Below are 19,733 nucleotides of genomic sequence, written 5' to 3' on the forward strand. Positions count from 1 at the left end.
ACACTGCTGAAAAGTACAATAAAGCAAGGGAGTTACTTCTGGTAACAAAAGATGTTGCAATGATAAACCAAACCTGAGTATTTTAAGTGTTTAGGGATGCAAGCACAGCAAGCACTACAAACAAGACAACCGAAACACTGCGAAGCAGCAGCCTGCCTTCCAGGGACACACTGCTACTGGTGGTCCCCTAGATGCCACTGTGGTACACCATTAAAAGGTACGAAGACAAAAGGATTCCCAAACTGTGAAATGCCCTGTGCCGAATAACCTGTACACGGTATAAATAACTTAGTCAAGAGTACGTGGGTTTTCATTACAATATTCTCTTCCCTTCTGTACAGATTTAAAACTTTTCATAGTATACGTTAAAAAAGCAACAATAAAGGAAACTGGAAATGAGTCATCCATTGTATTTACTTTCTTAAAGCAAAATCTGGAAAAGTTATTCTGTAATATACTTCAGCTAGGGGGGAAAATTAAACTTACCAAATTTTTTGCAGAAAAGCTGATCTACCATCTTTCGTAACTTAGTGATTCTGGCATACCACTCTTCTTTTACTGTAAGGGTAATATACACAAATTCTTCAATTTGATGACATTAATAAATTATTAAATGTTACTAAATAGGTGGTATTGTTTTTCTGTTCTAACTAAAATTACTTCTAAGATTTTAGAATGTGTTTATTAAAACAGTGCTGACATTGAATAAAATGTGTAAGAACAAAACAATAACAAAATGAAAATTCACAATAGTGATTTTACAGAGATAAATTGAAAGTGTCACCACTGAAGCTAAGAAATAGAATTCATTTTACTCAAGATCAGCTAGCAGGTGATTTTTGTGATGATAAATTTGGGGCCACAATAATGCTGGCAATCCTTTCATTACACCAACTCTAAGTGATGCAATTTCCATTTTATATCCCCACCCTACTCCCTCCACTCCAGAGCAAAAGCAACTAAGAGAACAGATCATGATTGGATTTCCTTCAAAATACATCTAACCAACAAGTGATGATGCCCATGGCTACGTACTCTAAGAAATAAGTCTTTTTAACTCCTGGGTATAATGATGGATGATCATTCAACTGATACTAATACAGACTAGGATACTACAGACTAGGATAATAAACTGTTCAATACATTATGCCAGAAAAATTTTGTATCTCAAACATAGAACAGACATGGTCCTTTTATAGTTTATCCAGAAATGTGATGTTTACATTTATTTATAATGGGTTATTAAAAACAAAATGGGTTTATTATTCTAGAGAATCCTGGACAATATTCCTTGTACATCATGTTCTGATTTGACATACTATTTGACACAAGTCTGGAGACCTACCTCCTGAAGCTGGTTTATCAAGCTGTAAGTCTTCACGTGTTGAATTCAAAAGTTCATGTCTGAAAGGTGAGAAAAATTACTAAATATTTACCAGACAATATTCAGCAAAAGTAATAACTACTAGTACTTATGTCATATTCAGTCATCAAAGCCAGTTTTTAAAAGACAGCCTGAACTCTTGAGCACAACTAAATCCTAATTTCTTGAGATTTCCAGAGTAATAAAACCAAATGGTAACTGCAAATGGCTTCATAATGTGCTTCACGGAGTGTGTGTATACGTGCGCGCGTACACACAGACACATACACACACACACTCACACACACAGAGTAAACTTTGTAAATCAAAGATATTTCTTAAAAGCATAACACCAGGGCTTCCCTGGTGGCGCGGTGGTTGAGAGTCAGCCTGCCGATGCAGGGGACACAGGTTCATGCCCCGGTCCGGGAAGATCTCACATGCCGCGGAGTGGCTGGGCCCGTGAGCCATGGCCGCTGAGCCTGCGCGTCCGGAGCCTGTGCTCCGCAACGGGAGAGGCCACAAAAGTAAGAGGCCTGCGTACCGCAAAAAAAAAAGCATAATACCAAAGGAAGCAAACTGCAAAAATTTTAACTGGGAGTCTTCAATTTTACATAACATTCAAGACCACCTTACTTAAAAACATCTATAGGGGCTTCCCTGGTGGCGCAATGGTTGAGTCCGCCTGCCGAGGCAGGGGACACGGGTTCGTGCCCCGGTCCGGGAAGATCCCACATGCCGCGGAGCGGCTGGGCCCGTGAGCCATGGCCGCTGAGCCTGCGCGTCCGGAGCCTGTGCTCCGCAACACGAGAGGCCACAACAGTGAGAGGTCCACGTACCGCAAAAAAAAAAAAAAAAAAAAACAACAACAAAAAAAACCCATCTATAATCTGGTTATAAAAACCATATATATTTCAAAATTAACATTTGCAGGACGGTATACATGCTTTTAAAAACTTCTTCGGAATACACAAACACCCCACAGAATTTTTACAATCTAACGTATGTATCCCGCCTCACTCTATTTTGTTGTAATATCCTGAAGTAACAGGGAAGGCGGGGGAGACTGAGATCACAGAGAATCATGGCCATATATTAACCATAATCTTGAAAATGTTAGAAACTAATATAGGGTTAAGTCAATGGAAGAGCTGTGAAATAAAACATTTGCTGAAGTATAGCGTTACCCTTCTAAGTAAACATCCTAGTTTCTGTTTATCAAGACTAACCACATTAACCTTTGGGGAAAGGCTTACAAAGTCCCTTCCAAATGTGAGAGATGGCTTCCCATAAATAAGGACATCGAAAGGACTTGAACAGAACCTGCACAGCATGAGTACCTTGCGGTGAGCTTGCACAAACATTTAAATACACAAAGATAGAGTTTTATATGCTTTAAGATGAGCAACCATGAGCAAAATCTATAAAATTATTTGTATGTTTTCCTTAGTCATTCAAAAATTTTTTTCAAAACTTCTAACAAATTAAAATGCAAGCACTGTAAGAAAATGACAGTACAAGAGTTCTTAGAACAGGCTTATTAATATATCAATATGTAGGGAGGAAGAAGTGGTTATTTGATTCCTGACTAGGACTGGTGTCAGGGTTTTATAACAAGCCTCTCTTGTTTACCATTCAATTTCATGAGAGACTACAAAATATTCATTCATTCATTCTTTCTTTCCTTCTTTCTTCCTTCCTTCCTTCTCATTGCCTTGTTTCCTCATCTGTTAAAAAAAAGTGTGGGTGATTTATAAAGTGCTTGACTGTACTGGACACATCGGGCTGAATTGCCATTATTATTATTCTGACTTCAAAGCTTGTTCTCCACACCAGGGTGTCTCAAACTTTAATGAGCACTGGAATCATCTGGGATCCTCATCACATGCAGGATGGGTCCAGTAGATCTAGGTAGGATCTAAGATGTGGTGTCTCTGAAAGCTCCCGGGTGATGCCAATGCTGCTAGTCTGCATGGCTGCCTACCACGTTGTCTTGTGTAAGGAGAGTTTCACTTGAATTGCTCACAGAAAAATGGAGGACAAAATCTTTCAAACTACAATTTATTTGAAAGAAAAATATCTCTTAGCAGCAAGTTTCTCTGTGGAGGACAGCTCACCTATTACCTATGGTATTTCTTGGGTCCTTTTTATCCTTAGTTAAGTCCTATCATTCCCTTATTTAATACCAATACAGAGGCAAGTCTGCTTGGTTATAATCTTTGATCAAGGTGTTTGTTAATTGCCCCACTTTCTCAACAGTATCAGAGCACTGCCAGAAAAATGAACACGAATACTTCTGCAAATGACTATCATTCTGCTGTTATTGACTTTACTATTTATAGCCCAAAGATATGTGGGAAAAAATTAAATCAGTTATAAGATGCACGTGACTCAAAAAGATCCATTCATATTAGAACTTAAAATGAAAGCCACGTAATTCAGGGGAAGTGAACCCCGCCCCCACTCACTGAAAGGTGAGTACTACGTGGTCTACACCCATCATGGTGCTATCTTTCCCATGCCTGTGCCTGGCTGAGGAATAAGCACTTGACATAATCCTAACCAAAGAGAAGTAAGGCCATATTCCAAGGTTTCCTTCTCTCAGAGAAACACAGGTAGCTACTGTCCCTCCTAGTAGACATGTCCGGCTGTGAGTTCTGGAACTATGGCATCCAGCTCACTAGTCTAAGGAAACTATCAACACAAGGAAGGAAGAATCTGGAAAGGAGCAGAAGCAGAGCCCCAAGTATCACTGTTTTATTTATTTTCTAATTTTTTTAACTTTTTTTTTTTGGCCGTGGCATGCGGGATCTTAGTTCCTGACGGGGGATCAAGCCTGTGCCCCCTGCAGTGAAAGCGCACAGTCTTAACCACTGGACTGCCAAGTATCACTGTTTTAATCATCCTATCTCTGACCCCCTTGCTACGTGAGATAAGAATCTTACTGTAACAAGCCAATTTGAATAAGGGTTTTTGTTACTTGTGCTGGAGACATCCCAACTGCTACCCAACCTCTTTCATGCTGCAATCTCTATTTGCTTTCAAGCGTGTTTGGCTACAGAATTCAAGGTTCAAATCATTTTCAATTCGAACTTGGAAAGAATGACTTAATAGCGTTACATCCATTACTACTCAAATCAAGTATATGATATCTGCGTGATTTTCATTCTTTATGATGACATGGTCTTATTCTCTAGAACCTAATGATTTCTACCTTTATCCTTAGGACACTGAAACTTTATGAAATGTGACCAGGTATATATCTTTGTTTTCTTCTCATATCCTTTCTCATGTCTCATATACACAATCATCTTTACAATTTATAATACTAACAATCTTTTAGCCCTTGCATTGAAAATTTTAGTTTAGCAATTATATTTGATAATTTCCTAGACAACTATTCTCCAATTGTTCCTGTTTACAAATGCATCTTGCTTCATGCATCTAATTAGAAAGTTTTCATATATCAACATTTGCTGAAATGTTGTTATATGCCCTCTTAGTTTTTTTAAACTTTTATTGTAATCTTAATAGAATTTTAGTCAGTAGAAATTATGGAAATGTGTGATGTGGCTGCCATTTTTAAATGCAAGCATTTACACTTCCAATTGCTGCACATAAATTTTTGTTTAAAGCTCCTTGCTACAACCCTTACGTCAGTGCTAAAGAATTTATAGCATTCTGCTATTTTTTTCTTTTCATTCTTACTTCTATTGTTTATTTTTATTTTATAATCGACTTTATTTCCACCTATGGTTTTTAAAATTCAGGCCTAAAACAATAAGACACTGATACTTCAGTATTTTCTTTAGCACACGTAGAGAAAAATTGTAAAAGAAAATAACAGTGGTACGCCAGTCAGGCATGGACAGGTGTTCATACTCCAAAAGCCAACCCTGGCATAACTGACATAGACACATTGAAAAGTAGAAATAAAACAACATATAATAACTCAAACTTAATTTAAATATAGCCCTAGTGGTTAGTGATATTTGTCAACAACATAAAAAGATGCACTAATCAAGAACAAAGACCAAAGTCCAAGAGTCTTACTTCTTTATCACAAAACGAATCCTTTCCTTTGCAAGTAATATCCTCTCAAGGCGAGGAATTCCGTAAGTAGATGGCCTTCTAAAAGGGATTCCTTCCGGAAGTCCTTCTACATAAAGATCTTCCACGTGGGACTGGAAAAGAGGGTACGGGATCGTCACAGGACCTTTGGCTTTTATAGCTTGAGCTTTAAGGGTAAAAAGAGAAAGGGAAAATTATGAAATGACAAGGATTAAGCACAGTTTGTAGAATAGAATAATAATCGAATACATACATATTGCTTTGTAACTTTTATTATCACTGCATCAGAAGCAAAATAGTACAGAAGAACTAAGAGGAAAATACCACCAAAGATGCCAGCACTCTACTTAGTCAAAACTGCAATGAAATAATATATTATTTTGAAATAATGTAGATATAGGCAGACTTTCTACTCAAATTTGAACCATAAATGACCCCAGAAAAATATACCAGCTAATTTCAGCTAATACATACAGCATATAATGAGAAGTAATATTTTAAAAACATAAATGTTCATGTAAAAAGGATTTTTTAATAAAATAACTGAAGCAGAACATTTTTCTGAACTGTAAAAATTCTAAGATTCATTTACCGAGAGTAAAATAATACAACAACTGCAACAAGCCAAATGCACAAGGAATCTTAAGAATCGAATACAATGAACAGACTTTGATAGTTTTATTAAACAAACTACAAAGAGTCAGTTTTTCTAAACAATAGGGGACATTTAAATATCACTGGGTATTAAACAGTATAATGTTTTTAGGTGTGACAATGGAACTGAGATTAAGACAATGCATTCCTCTCACCCAACTGGGAATTTTACAATTTAGAGTTTTGAGAGGTGAAATGACATGATGTCTTGGACATCAGAGTTTTAAAATGTTCTTGTATCACAAAGAGGACAGGAAAGGACAAGAAAGAAAATATTATAAAATATTAAACACTGTTGAACTTGGGTGATGGATATTTAAATAGAGGGTCTTTGGAAGTATGAATTTCATAATAAAAAGTTTCAAAAAGCATCAATTTACGTTCATCTACAACACAAGCACATTTTTAGCTAGCATTAAAAATTGCAAACATTTTGATACTAAGTAAAGCCATGCCAAATTCTCCATGACTACATAGCAAACACCACTAATTCTTTCAAAGGTTTCTAGTTCATGTAATTAACATATAGCACAGTTATATAAACTGCTTTCCAGTGAACAGAACAGCACAGATGCTACTGACCTTGCCAGAAAGGTTCCAAAGCAAAAATGACTACGGTGGACTCCCCTCAGCCCCTGCTCCCTCAGGAATCACCTCTCAGAACAGGTCCACTTTTTTGCTGGTATTTTATGTAGAAGTTTATTTGCTAAACATTAATCTTTGTATTCAAGTTTCAAGTGTACCATATTACACATTAATTCTGAGTTAGATTTAATATCCTTCATTGATATACTACATCTGAAAATCATATTCATTTAACAATGAAAATACCTTCCCCAAAGGCAATTACCATTAAAGATGCTTTGAAATTATGAAATGTGAATATTGTTATTATAATTTCACAATAATTGGTAAACATTATTCTCTTATATGCAAAATAATCAAATAAATATATCATCATCACAACAGAAGTAAAAACATAACCTTTGCTTCTCTCTATGAGAAACACAGAAATTTATAAAACTGTGATAAGTAAATTACTTTTATTCATAATAGTACTAAATTAAGAATACAATAACAAAAATATAAACAGCAAGCATTTCTTACGTACTTACATCCCAAGTATTATAGGAAGCACTTCACAAGCACTATCTCATCTATCTCATCAAATCTTCAGAGTAGAGCTATAGTTCTCATGCCTTTCACAAATGGCTCAGAGAGGACTAAGAGAACATGGCCAGACAGTCTGTCCCCATAGCCTGTAATCTTAACCACCACGTTATATAGTGCTTCCATGTAGAAAGAATATGTTGTGAGTTTTTACTTTGAAATGGTCTAAATAAAATCACAGGCAATAGGACTTCCCTAGTGGCACTGTGGTTAAGAATCCACCTGCCAATGCAGGGGACATGGGTTCGAGGCCTGGTCCGGGAAGATCCACATGCCGCGGAGCAACTAAGCCCATGCGCCACAACTACTGAGCCTGCACTCTAGAGCCCGCGAGCCACAACTACTGAAGCCCACATGCCTAGAGCCCGCGCACTGCAATGAAGAGTACCGCTCACCACAACTAGAGGAAGCCCGCACGCAGCAACGAAGACCCAACGCAGCCAAAAATAAAATATAAATAAATTTATACAAACAAAAAAAAATAAAACAAAATCACAGGCAGTAGACTCTGACTACTGAAACATGGGAAAAATACTGAGAACCTTAAGAAAATAACTGAAAATATTAAAGAAGGGTTCCCTGGTGGCGCAGTGGTTGAGAGTCCGCCTGCTGATGCAGGGGACACGGGTTCGTGCCCCGGTCCGGGAAGATCCCACGTGCCATGGAGCAGCTAGGCCCGTGACCCATGGCCACTGAGCGTGCACGTCCGGAGCCTGTGCTCCGCAGCGGGAGAGGCCACAACAGTGAAAGGCCCAAGTACCGCAAAAAAAAAATAAAGAAATAAAAAAATAAAGAAAAAGTTACTGAATTCCTCATGAAGTCTACTCTAATTCTAGATCTTCACTGAGGACTGTTATAATCCGTGATAGGGAACTGTTCAAATTACTTAAAGTAAATAAGCCCAATGTGGTTTATCATTTAAAAACTTCACTTAGAGGGGCTTCCCTGGTGGTGCAGTGGTTGGGAGTCCGCCTGCCAATGCAGGGGACACGGGTTAGAACCCTGGTCCGGGAGGATCCTACATGCCACAGAGCAGCTGGGACCGTGCGCCACAACTACTGAGCCTGCGCTCTAGAGCCGTGAGCCACAGCTACTGAGCCCACGCACCACAACTGCTGAAGCCCGCTCACCTAGAGCCCGTGCTCCGCAACAGGGGAGGCTGCCGCGGTGAGGGGCCAGCGCACCGCGGCGAGGAGTGGCCCCCCGCTTGCCGCAGCTAGGGAGAGCCTGCGCGCAGTGGTGAAGACCCAATGCAGCCAAAAGTAAAAATGGATAAAACAGATTTATAAAAAATAAAATTAAATTAAAAATTCACTTAGAGAAGCTCAGTAATGCAGGATAGTACTACAGACTTTCAAGTTACAATTCATTGTATTATACAATTTTACAGCTTCGCCAGTCATTTGCAAAGAATTCTCCACATTTAAAAAACCCAACAAAACAGATATTTTTAAACAATTTTTGCTATTTCTAGGTGAGCATTTGATACCAGGTGATAATAAATCTTGTTTCTCTGATTACTATATAAAGGTAGCTATAGGACGGAATACTAAAATAAAAGGAAAAGAGAATTTGAGATCTAACAAACTCAGGTATCTATCGAGAGTAGGGAAAATAAGGGCATCTAGATGAATACAAGATTTAACACATCAGGTTTAATGAAGACTATTGCTTAAGAAAACACTCTTCAGTTAAATCTCCAAGATTCAAGATTTTGCAACAAATATATAAATAAACTCCCAAACATGCATGCTGGAAGTTTAACGGAAATATTAATTGATAATTAAAGAAAGGAAACTTCTAAAGCTTTGTTGTGATCTGGAAAGAGAATTTCTAATATTTGGACAGACACTATCCACTACCTTTCCAGCGACAGATAAGGAAGGAACGCACAAACACTGGTAGAATGGGACTTGCTCACATTAGATGAACAGTAATTCCATTGTTAAAAAGCTTACCGACAAAACCTTACAGGAATTTTTGAGTTTAGACTTACCATACTTTCTTTCAAACAACTCTTCAACTTGTTTACGCAGGTCAGTAATTCGAGCATTCCATTTCTCTGAAAATTGAGAGAAAGTTAAAACTCAATGATAAATCCCTGTTTGGAGGCACTAATAACGTTCTTAAGATGACCCAACATCTAACGACTTATTTTCTACATAACATATCCTGATTTTTAATAATCCACCTGTCTATATAATTTTACTGTTTTCCTAAGGACTTTATCACACTGAGTACCTCTTTTTAAACTTATAAATTCCGAAAAGCAGGAGGGCAGAAAAGACCCGTCAATTAAACACCTCAAAGTGAGGCGAAAAAGAGAAAGGTCCCTAAAAAAAAAAAAAAAAAAAAAAGAGAAAGGTCCCCAAGACTGTGCAGGAAACCTTCTAAAACATGTCTAAGTTGCATGGAAGTAAGACTTTATATACAGTTGCAACTTATAATAGCATGCTAAAGAATATATATAAACTTACTATATATGTAACTTCAATTTATATTTCATAATTATGACTAGGACAACTTAAAATATTAAAGTACTATTTAAAAAATGTATAAAGCTAAATGTTCTATTTATTCAAAATATGGATCACAAACACATCTTGCCACTAACATTTTACTTAGTCCCTTCAAAAGGATACCACTGTGGTTTGATTAGATTAGAGGCCAGCAGTTACACAAAGCAAGAAAAATTAATATAAAAATTGTATCTGAAATAAAGAAGTGATCCAAATCTCAGACAAATAACTGAATTACTAAGTCATTAACACTGATTTTTAAGTCTACCTTTTTTTTGGCCACATTACGGCTTGTGGGATCTTACTTCCCTGACCAGGGACGGAAGCTGGGCCCCAGCAGTGAAAGCATCGAGTCCTAATGACTGGACTGCCAGGAAATTCCCTTAAGTCTACCAATTCTAGTCAACAACAGAAGATACAATGTCTTATGCTTTGGTATACACAAACGTGTAAGCAGTGTCTTTAAGGTTACTTCAAACTGTCCATGGCTTTCCTCAGCTTAGATTATAAGGTAGTAATATATTTAAGGCATCCTCCCCAAAGAATGCTGTAACTCTTCAGTAACAGAAAAAGTTCGGAAGGAAAAAAAAGAAAAGAGGACCACATTTCACTGACAACTTACCAAAGTTGAACTCCCTCACTTTCCGTTTGCCAGCATTGGCAGGTTCTGTGACTGGCGGCTGGGGAGGTTCATTGCTCTTTGGTCTCTTGGTAGGTGGAGAATAATCATCATCTTGAAAAAAAAAACTATCATCACTGGAGGAACAGTCTAAATGAGTGAGTCTAAAAGCCACTGCCTGTAAAATTCTCAGCATTCAAAAGACGTGGGGGGATTTAAATGCGACTGGGACAGCAACCGCTATTTCTGTGTTGACATTTTCAGCGTATTTTTTCCCAGTTACATCTCCAGCTTTCCTACTCTTTTCGGAGGTGCTCAAGTGAATAACCCTCGTTTTCCTATGTCTTGCTCCTTTTTTTTCAGTTTGCTTAATTTGAATTAAGTCATACAAATTTCCCCTTCTCCTAACTCCTCTCAGACAGCTGTCTAGAATTATAGTGTATTTTAAGTCTTCCAAGAAAAAGGTTTTAATGGAGACAGCTACCAACAACTATACAAATATATAAGAAAATGGGGAGAAAATATATCTTGAATGGAAAAATATTTAAGCTTATACAAAATTCAAGCATACATAAAGGAGGTTGGATAACTGTATGTTAAAAACTTTTAACCAACAAAACTAAAAGCAGTAAGATTATATTATTTGTGAAACAGGTATTGTTGATTCATCCATGTATGGAGAAAATGAGCGATCATATATTTAATCACAGAATATAGACTACCCAAGAGTTTGTAGTAAGAGTTCTTTGCGGCTGTGCCTGCAATTCAACTCTGCCGTGATACTTCAATACATCTGGTGCTAGAATAAAGGACACTGGATCAAGTAAGAAAAGCTATCGACTGTCATCTTCTTCTGGTCCCTGAAAATATCAGTTGGCACATTACTGAGATTTCTGCTCAAACACCATCTATAAATTATTGAAAATACCATTTTCAGATATCTATACTTTAAAAAAATGTGGGATGAAGAAGAAAATAATCACCAGGTTAAAGGCAACAGCAGTAACAAAAAGATACCATAAGATACACTAAGTTCCACTTTTCAGTATAATTTTCATTCTCATTTTATAGCTAAACAAACAAGACCAGAGAATGCTATATGACTTAATCATGTCATATGATAGACAGTGAAGCTGAGATGAAATTATGGGTATCATTCTTTCAGCTAAACAGGTTAACTCTCAAAAAACAATAAGAAATTCAAATTTAGCCTAATATACAATGATGCCTTGGACAGCAATGGATAACTTTTATATACTTTGTATGTTAATCAAGGGAAAATCTGACTAAAGCCTAAAATACTTAAATCTCATTCCTACATAGCATCAGAGAACACAGACATGGCTGCCCTTGTTCACTGACTTTGGGTTCTTCCTTTACAGACAAAGCCTGTGGATACCAAAATCCACGGATGCTCAAGTCACTTATATAAATTGGCATATGATTCACATACAACCTACGCACATGCTCCCTTACACTTTAAATCATCTCTAGATTACTTCTAATACCTAAGACAATGTAAGTGCTATGTAAATAGTTGTCTGGCACATGGCAAATTCAAGTTTTGCTTTTTAGAATTTTCTAAAAAACTCTTTCTGAATACCTTCCATCTGCAGTTGTTTAAAGCTTGCAGATACGGTGGGCCAACTGTGATGTCAACAGATATTCTGATTACCTAAAATCATTTACTGACTGACTATTCAAACCAATAAGAGAAAAAGGTATCAATGTCACTGATACCAGATAAAGTCATATTAGGACCCATTTATGTGCTGGGAAAGGGAATACTATTTCAGGAACAAGTTATCATATAAACAACTTACGACACTACAAAAACTTTCACGCGTTGAATTCCACTGTAGAAACCCATGTTCAAATCCAGAAAAAACAAAAAAAAAATTTGTAGTAAAAAACAATTTAAAAATGACAAACTACCAGTAAAATAAAACTTGACTATGTAACATGGGCTCATAATGATTAAACTACTACAAGGATTAAAAATGGTCAAAAGATTCTTAAATAGGTTATTAAATAATTAGATTCACACCTAAGTAGATACATTTTGGAAAACGTATTAGGTATTTCTCTAACGTCTGGCTTTCAATTCTGAACACAGCTGACAAAACCCCCCCTTTCCAATTTCTAAATAGATTTTTAGACGCCTGAGAGTATTTTCAGGCTAATTTGCAAAGGGTAAAATGAAATATACTCATTTCACCTATGAATATTGTCAAAGCATTTTAAATGCTTAGTATTAATATTTCTTTACAAACATTAAGCAATGACATTTAAAACAAAAGTATTTTCCTTACAGGTTAATGCAGCCTAAATATCTCTATAGATTATCATTTAAAATTATTGCTAATTGAATTATATAACATGAAAACCAAAAGAGTATAAAATAAAATATAGCTTTAGGATGGTAATGAAAAGTCAGTGCTCTATTATATCCATCCCAATTGTAATCTGAACGGTTTGAAACTGAGGCCAAGGGGAAAGGGCAAGAGAGCTTTTCTTTAGTGTCCAAGACCTCATTTGTTCAATCAGATTAACATTTTAAAATAAAAGGATTTAATAGTATAAATATATTTTATAAAAGTAACCTCATCGACCATAAATAGAAAAAAGACAAATCTAGGAGAGTGTTTTTTAACAAGATAACAAATGATTTAACAAAGACTGTAAACTATTAAAAAGTGATTATCACATTTTTCTCCAGTGACAAATAATGAAGTCAATCTATTAAATGTAAACAGAGATGAAATTAATCATGTGTGATGATAAAATACCACAACATACATTTTATTAAAAGACTAACCCATTTCATATATTTATTACCTGATTTTAGAGTGTTTTAATTCATACGAAACATAGAATTAGATCAAGAAGAGCTATGAACTCAACCACACCTTCTATTTTTTTTTGGACTCTTGCAGCAAAAAACTCTGATTTTGAAAAAGTATGAAAAACTGTTACTCTTGACCTCAAAATCTCTTTCACAAAGGATCCAAATTATTTCTCTGCAGCAGAAACCAGTCTGCCTCTAACAATCAGTCCAGCAGGCAGCACTGTTTTCTAACTATCATGGTGCTTCAACATTATAAACAACCACTTTTGTGTAAAAAGACACATATCTCTGGACACTTCCAATTTAAGCCCAAACTAAAAATATTTACATCATCAAAACTAAAAGCTTATAAAATGAATTTCAAGATATTTTAACATGCAAAAGCTGCAATTCAGTGAGGAATATGTGACAGCTATGCCTCAGTCTTAAAACCAAGCCTCTCGGGCTTCCCTGGTGGTGCAGTGGTTGAGAGTCCGCCTGCCGATGCAGGGGACACGGGTTCGTGACCCGGTCCGGGAAGATCCCACATGCTGTGGAACGGCTGGGCCCGTGAGCCATGGCCGCTGAGCCTGCGTGTCGGGAGCCTGTGCTCCGCAACGGGAGAGGCCACAACAGTGAGAGGCCCGCGTACCGCAAAAAACCCCAAAAACAAACAAGTCTCCCACCCCTTGAAAAAGGGCAGTAACAGACCCTAACCCAAAATTACTATCTAAAAAAATCCTGTTTTCCTTTTTGCAACATACTTACAAATATGCCTATAGATAACACAGACCTCAGAGCTAAAATGTGTTACTAAACTCATCCAATTCTTGATGAATGCATTAATAGCATATAAAATTTTTTTCTGATACTCTTTTCAACATAATCAAATTGGTAATGTTTTATCAAATAATCTGACACCTATTCAAAGTAAAAGAAACAAATCAAAATAAACCAGGCACTCTTTCTCTTAATTAATTACCCCTACACATTTCAAATTAATAGATGGCATTTTCCACCCATGGACCCAGGTCCTAAATCCTCCAAAAGTCTATTTTTTACATAATAATTGGATGCTTACTAAGTGATTGTCAGCAACTATAAAGTTGAAAATACAAAGTATTCAAATGATAACCTACCCAATTACATTGATTCTATGAACTCTCATGTGACATTTATAAGATAAGCATAATAAGTAAACAGTGACAAATAGCAAAGACGATTGCTCTATCTTCAGAAATGCCCAGAACTCAGTCACTCCTTACCCCTACTGTCACCATCCAGTTCTACAGCACCTCCCTCTCTGCCCTGGATAACTACAATAGCTTTGCTTCCACTATGGTCTGCTCTGAGTCTTTACAGCAGCCCTGTTTCTTCAAAAAGGAGGACAGAACTTATCACTTCTCTGTTCAAAACTCTCCAACGGACTTGCCTATCTCGTTCACACCTTAGCACCTAGTACAGCCCCCAGCACATACAAGGTGCCTGGCGTTTGTGGACTGATTAAATGAACATTTGAATAGTGTAGTCCTTAATTTTGTGCAGCAGCCAAGTATTTATGAATGTCCTAAGCATAAATTTCATGAAAAAGGATACTATCAGAGGATGAAATCCAACTATTCAAACTCTAAAACAGTGTTATCCAAAGTGGCCCTGGCATAGGGCTGTGGTGGCGTGCGGGGACCCGGTGCGGTGACAGTGGTTGCTGCGGAGCTGATGAGAAACTACTAAAGTTCCTGTGGACGCAAAGCAGAATTTCATAAGAACATAGTGGATGGAGAAGAGAAAACCTACGGTGGCTGTGAGGGCCCTGATGCCATGCATGTAAAATTGATATCTTCGGGAGGTCACGAATTTACTGTAAAAAGAGAACACGCGCTAACATCAGGAACAATAAAAGCCATGTTGAGTGGCCCAGGTCAGTTTGCTGAGAACGAAACTAATGAAGTCAATTTTAGAAAGATCCCTTCACGTGTGCTATCAAAAGTATACATGTATTTTACCTTTACCTACAAGGTTTGCTACACTGACAGCTCTATGGAGATTCCTGAATTCCAACTGCACCTGAAATTGCACTGGAACTGCTGATGGCTGCAAACTTCCTAGACTGTTAAATAAATTATTTTTAAAAACCCCAAAAAAGTATAGTCCATATATAGGTGGTATTGTGAACTGCATTCCGGTGTGTAAATATTTATGTATATTTTTCTATTTAAGAAAGAAAATTTTAAATTTCAAAAAGAGTCTTACTTATTAAGAAGACACAAAATTAACCTTTTTAATCTATTTAAAATCAACTTGAAGGGACTTCCGTGGTGGTCCAGTGGTAAAGAATCCGCCTTCCAATGCAGGGGACTCAGGCTCAATCCTTGGTCGGAGAACTAAGATCCCACATGCCGCGGGGCAACTTAAGCCCGCGTGCCACAACTACGGAGCCCGTGTGCCTCAACTAGAGAGGCAGCATGCCGCAAACTACGGAGCCCACGTGCCACAACTAGAGAGAGAACACCCGCACACCACAACTAGAGATAAGCCCGCGCGCGCCACAACTAAGACCCGACACAGCCAAATAAATAAATATAAATAAAGTAAAATTTAAAATCAATTTGAAGACAAATTAAGTTAAGGAACAATCAGGGGGTTAGGCCACAGCAGAATAAACATGTGTGAATGACTCAAGTTCGGGGAAAAATGCACTGAAAGTGAACTGCACTGTAAGGAGACCTCTTCTCAAGCAAAACACTTCCCGTTATTAGCACACCCATGACAGCCAGACCTCAAACAACTCTTAGGTAAGACTGTCTCTACACTTATCAAAGACATGCATGTGTCAGAGACCTGACAACAGTCTGATTTTACCCAGAAATGTAGTCATGATGTTTATGAAATTAAGGCACGCACAGCCATATTACTCCAAGGGGTATTTCCCAAACCTAAGTCACAAAAGTTATACATGTGCACCACTGTCTTCAATAACAAATTGATCATCACAAATGGAAGAGCACATCTCAGCTCAATAGACTATTTCCTGCAGTTTAACGTGTCTGCGTCAATCTCAATTAAACCCTTCATAACGTCACATAATTGCAAATAAAGATATCAAGGTTAAAGTACTGTGGAAAATCTTACAAACTTACTTGATGACAAAGTTTCTTTTTTCTTTTCTATGAACTTTTTGGGAAATGCAGAAAGATACAATATGAGAAAACAAAAGTCACCCCCAGGCAAGCAGGATTATCTTATTTCCTTCCAAGCACAAGTATTTTCCTAAACAAAACTAACATAGTTCTCTAGATACACTTTTCCTTTTGAAGGTGACTTGTTCTTGAAAGGCAGGTTTTTTTTTTTTTTTCCACTAAGCATATTACACTAGGGGTCTTTTTTCAGATCGCATATTTTTTTAAAAAAGCTACCATTTCAATGCCAATATATTTTTTCTAATATGAGAATGTATCAAAATTTAATTTTCTAACTATGGATATTTTCCTAGTTTCTAGGATTTTATAATCATCTTTCCAGAAAAAAATACAATATACTTATCAAAAAGATGTGCATGTGAGTTCTCATTTGACCTGCCTTGTTAGTATCACAGATTACATTTTACCTTCCTTTAATGTATGGATAACAATTAATTAGCAATTTAATTAGTTGGTATATAATAGTTTGTTCATAAACACATATCCCACAGAAAATGCTACCCTGAAAAGTAATTACGTTACACAGACCTGGTTCTTCACTGGTCTTCTGAACATAAGGCAGCAGCCTAAATAGCAAAATTCTACTTGTTGACAAATTTGGATGATGTATCAAACTTCTGGTACTATGTCTCAGTTTAAAAGAAATGGATCTATCACTCCCTCCAAAGAGTTAAAACTGAAAAGATTGACACACATTTCAAGTTTATAAGCCATTTATTTCATAATTATCTTGACATCCCTTTAAAGGTCTTATACTATTAAAAACAAGTGTTTATTTTCTAAACAGTTCTAACATAGCCTTTATCTGTTTTAAGATTTGTTTTCAGATAAATCCATGTGGTTATCCGTCCTATTTAAAAGCTTTATGCTAATAATTTTAATCATCAATTTTTCTTATCTCTATAGGAAGGAAAAGGTTCTTAGTGTTCATAATATAATAGTTATAGATTTTCTTCTCATAGTTGAGTTACAAATTAAAATGCAATTGAATTCAATTATTGTGGACTTCCCTAGCAGTCCAGCGGTTAAGACTGCAACAGGCTGGGGTTCGATCCCTGGTTGGGGAACTAAGATCCCACATGCCGTCCGGTGTGGACAAATTAGTTAATTACTTACTTACTTGACTAGAAACAATTCAAAACTGCTTTTAGGTTAGTAAAATTATGTTAGTGATAAAATATGTATATTAAATTGAGATGTTAACACACAAAGTATGAGAAAATTTCTGATATTAGGTAAAAGCCACCAATCAACTTATAATTTAGAAGCAATGAAGACAAACACTTTGAATAGCTTGAAGTAGCCAAACACCATAAATAACCAAGTGGACACCAGTAGGAGACAGGTTATTTTAAAAAAAAAAAAAAGGAAAGACAAAGATAGCAAACCAAGAAAGGTTACGTAGCAGTTAAAAAAAATAATAATGATGAAGTACCAAGATGTAAAGTTATGGGGAAAAAAACTACGGAAAATGTGATATGTGTGTATTTTATTTGTTCATTATAATGCTGTATGCTGAAAACACCCATATATTTTCGCAAAACGAAATATGCATGGGTGCATATATACATCAAATTCTTTTTAGATGTATAAACAATAAAGTGACATCTACCACTGAGTCGAGGGTCACTGGAGTAGGGCGGGGGTTAACAGAGCTGTATTTTTACCTTAGAGAAACCTACTTTGAGGAAAAAGAACTTATAGAGGAATAGTGTGAGATAACTTCAAAGGAAAAAAAAATCAATACACATTTAATAATTATTAAATATAAAGCATGATACTGTTAATAATTAGCTGAATCTTTAAATAATTCAGGACAAACTGGCTCATCTGCATTCATGCATTATCTTTGAAGAAAAAACTACATTTGAAGCAACTTTAACTATATAGAGAGATTAGTTTCGAATATTTTTGTAGCTGCTGCTTCCAAAGTTTTGAAGGACAGATTATATGCCAGCCTCTAACTGCATTTTATGGGGGAAAACTATCAACACCTTCTCCTCCACTTCACTAAGGTAGACACAGGGGTTCCAGTACTAATTAAGTCTCTTGTATCACACCCAATAAACAGGTTATAAATCTGTTTTTGTGTGCATCCAGTCTGGTCATAGTTTTCGCTTTTTAAAAATTCTCTATTCCCAATGATAGAAAGTATATAGGTTGGCCCACTGCTCATTTTCACGGCTTACTTTTGTTGTCTAAAACTCCCAAAGCACTGGGTGTGCTGGTGGGATATGGGCTGCTTTGGTCACACATACACATATATGCTTCAGTTTTTTTTCACAAGTTTCCTTTAAAAATGAATGAAATGCATACTTAGCAATGTGAATGTGACAAATATTTTTATGACCAGAAGTAAACTTTTGGAATCAATGCTTTTAGATAACTAACCTTCAATAGTCACCTCAACTTCGGGGTCCTCACTTGTTTCTGAAGGGACATGTTGAGTAGAATCTTGAAAAAAATAAAATTCTAAAATGACATTCATTATAAAGCACTTTCTATTATGTTCCAACATTTTACTGATTTGATATTCCAAAAGCAGCCTACTATAAAATTTTACTGGCATTTTAATTCATCTCATATTTGTTAAGTTAAAATATCTGACCCTTTTCATTGTAAGTAGGGATAAAAGAAAATAAAAAGTAGAGAAACTCTGGAAAACTATTAGATAATACCAAATTACCTGCATTAATGGACTCAAAAAACTTTTATTTTTAGAGGAATAAAATTATAATGAAGTCACAATTATTTTCCTGCTGTAACTAGAAGACAGTAGGATAAAAACAAAGGTTTTATTATTCTTTTTAAACTATTTCTCCTCTCCTTTCAGAAATCCTAGGAGTGGCTTATAATGTTAAATAAAACCACAATCAAATTTTTTGCAATGGGGACCTTCATATCAAAACAGTGACTATAACAAATGCACACAGGACTGTATCACCTAACTTTATATGCAACATACTTTACAAAATTGAATATTTGTGTTACTACACAAAACAAATGTACATCAGAATGTTAGTGCTGGAAGCTCAGCTAGAGAGTATCTTCATCAACTCTCTTTTCATTTTGCAAAGGTTGAGAGATTAATTGATTTGCCAAAGATTATGTTTACTTGTTAGTAAAGGAATAAAGAACAGAACCGAACTTCAATTCGACTCTATTAACACTGCAATATGACAATAAAAATTTCCTCAAAAATAAAGTAGTTCAAAGCCTAATATCTAATTCACATTGCCCAATGAACCCCAGTACAATTTGTCTTGTATACAGGTATCTCCTTGCTGTAAATACTGCCTATCCAAAACAGAGG

At 36.3% G+C, this 19,733-nt stretch overlaps 1 protein-coding gene and 1 pseudogene across 8 annotated transcripts in view; one reads left to right on the top strand and one right to left on the bottom strand.

Moving 5' to 3' along the window:
* Positions 1-19,733, bottom strand: part of GTF2I (general transcription factor IIi) — a gene marked incomplete at its 3' end in the record, with an annotated part of 143,479 nt that overhangs the window by 23,353 nt on the left and 100,393 nt on the right. For 4 of the 7 annotated variants that reach the window (XM_079945346.1, XM_079945347.1, XM_079945345.1 and 1 more), the window contains 6 exons: positions 18,812-18,874; positions 10,400-10,510; positions 9,255-9,320; positions 5,417-5,600; positions 1,346-1,404; positions 487-558 (listed from right to left, as the gene is read on the bottom strand). In XM_079945346.1, the coding sequence (XP_079801472.1) occupies positions 487-558; positions 1,346-1,404; positions 5,417-5,600; positions 9,255-9,320; positions 10,400-10,510; positions 18,812-18,874 (555 nt within the window). The remainder of the gene's footprint in view (positions 1-486; positions 559-1,345; positions 1,405-5,416; positions 5,601-9,254; positions 9,321-10,399; positions 10,511-18,811; positions 18,875-19,733) is intronic. The other 3 variants (XM_079945350.1, XM_079945349.1, XM_079945351.1) reach the window with 1 other exon arrangement.
* On the top strand, positions 10,521-18,801 carry LOC307198409 (elongin-C-like; annotated as a pseudogene). The gene has a single exon. The product of its transcript is annotated as an elongin-C-like (transcript).

The sequence above is a fragment of the Stenella coeruleoalba genome, assembly GCF_951394435.1.
Source record: "Stenella coeruleoalba genome assembly, chromosome: 15".
NCBI classification, from domain to species: Eukaryota; Metazoa; Chordata; class Mammalia; order Artiodactyla; family Delphinidae; genus Stenella; species Stenella coeruleoalba.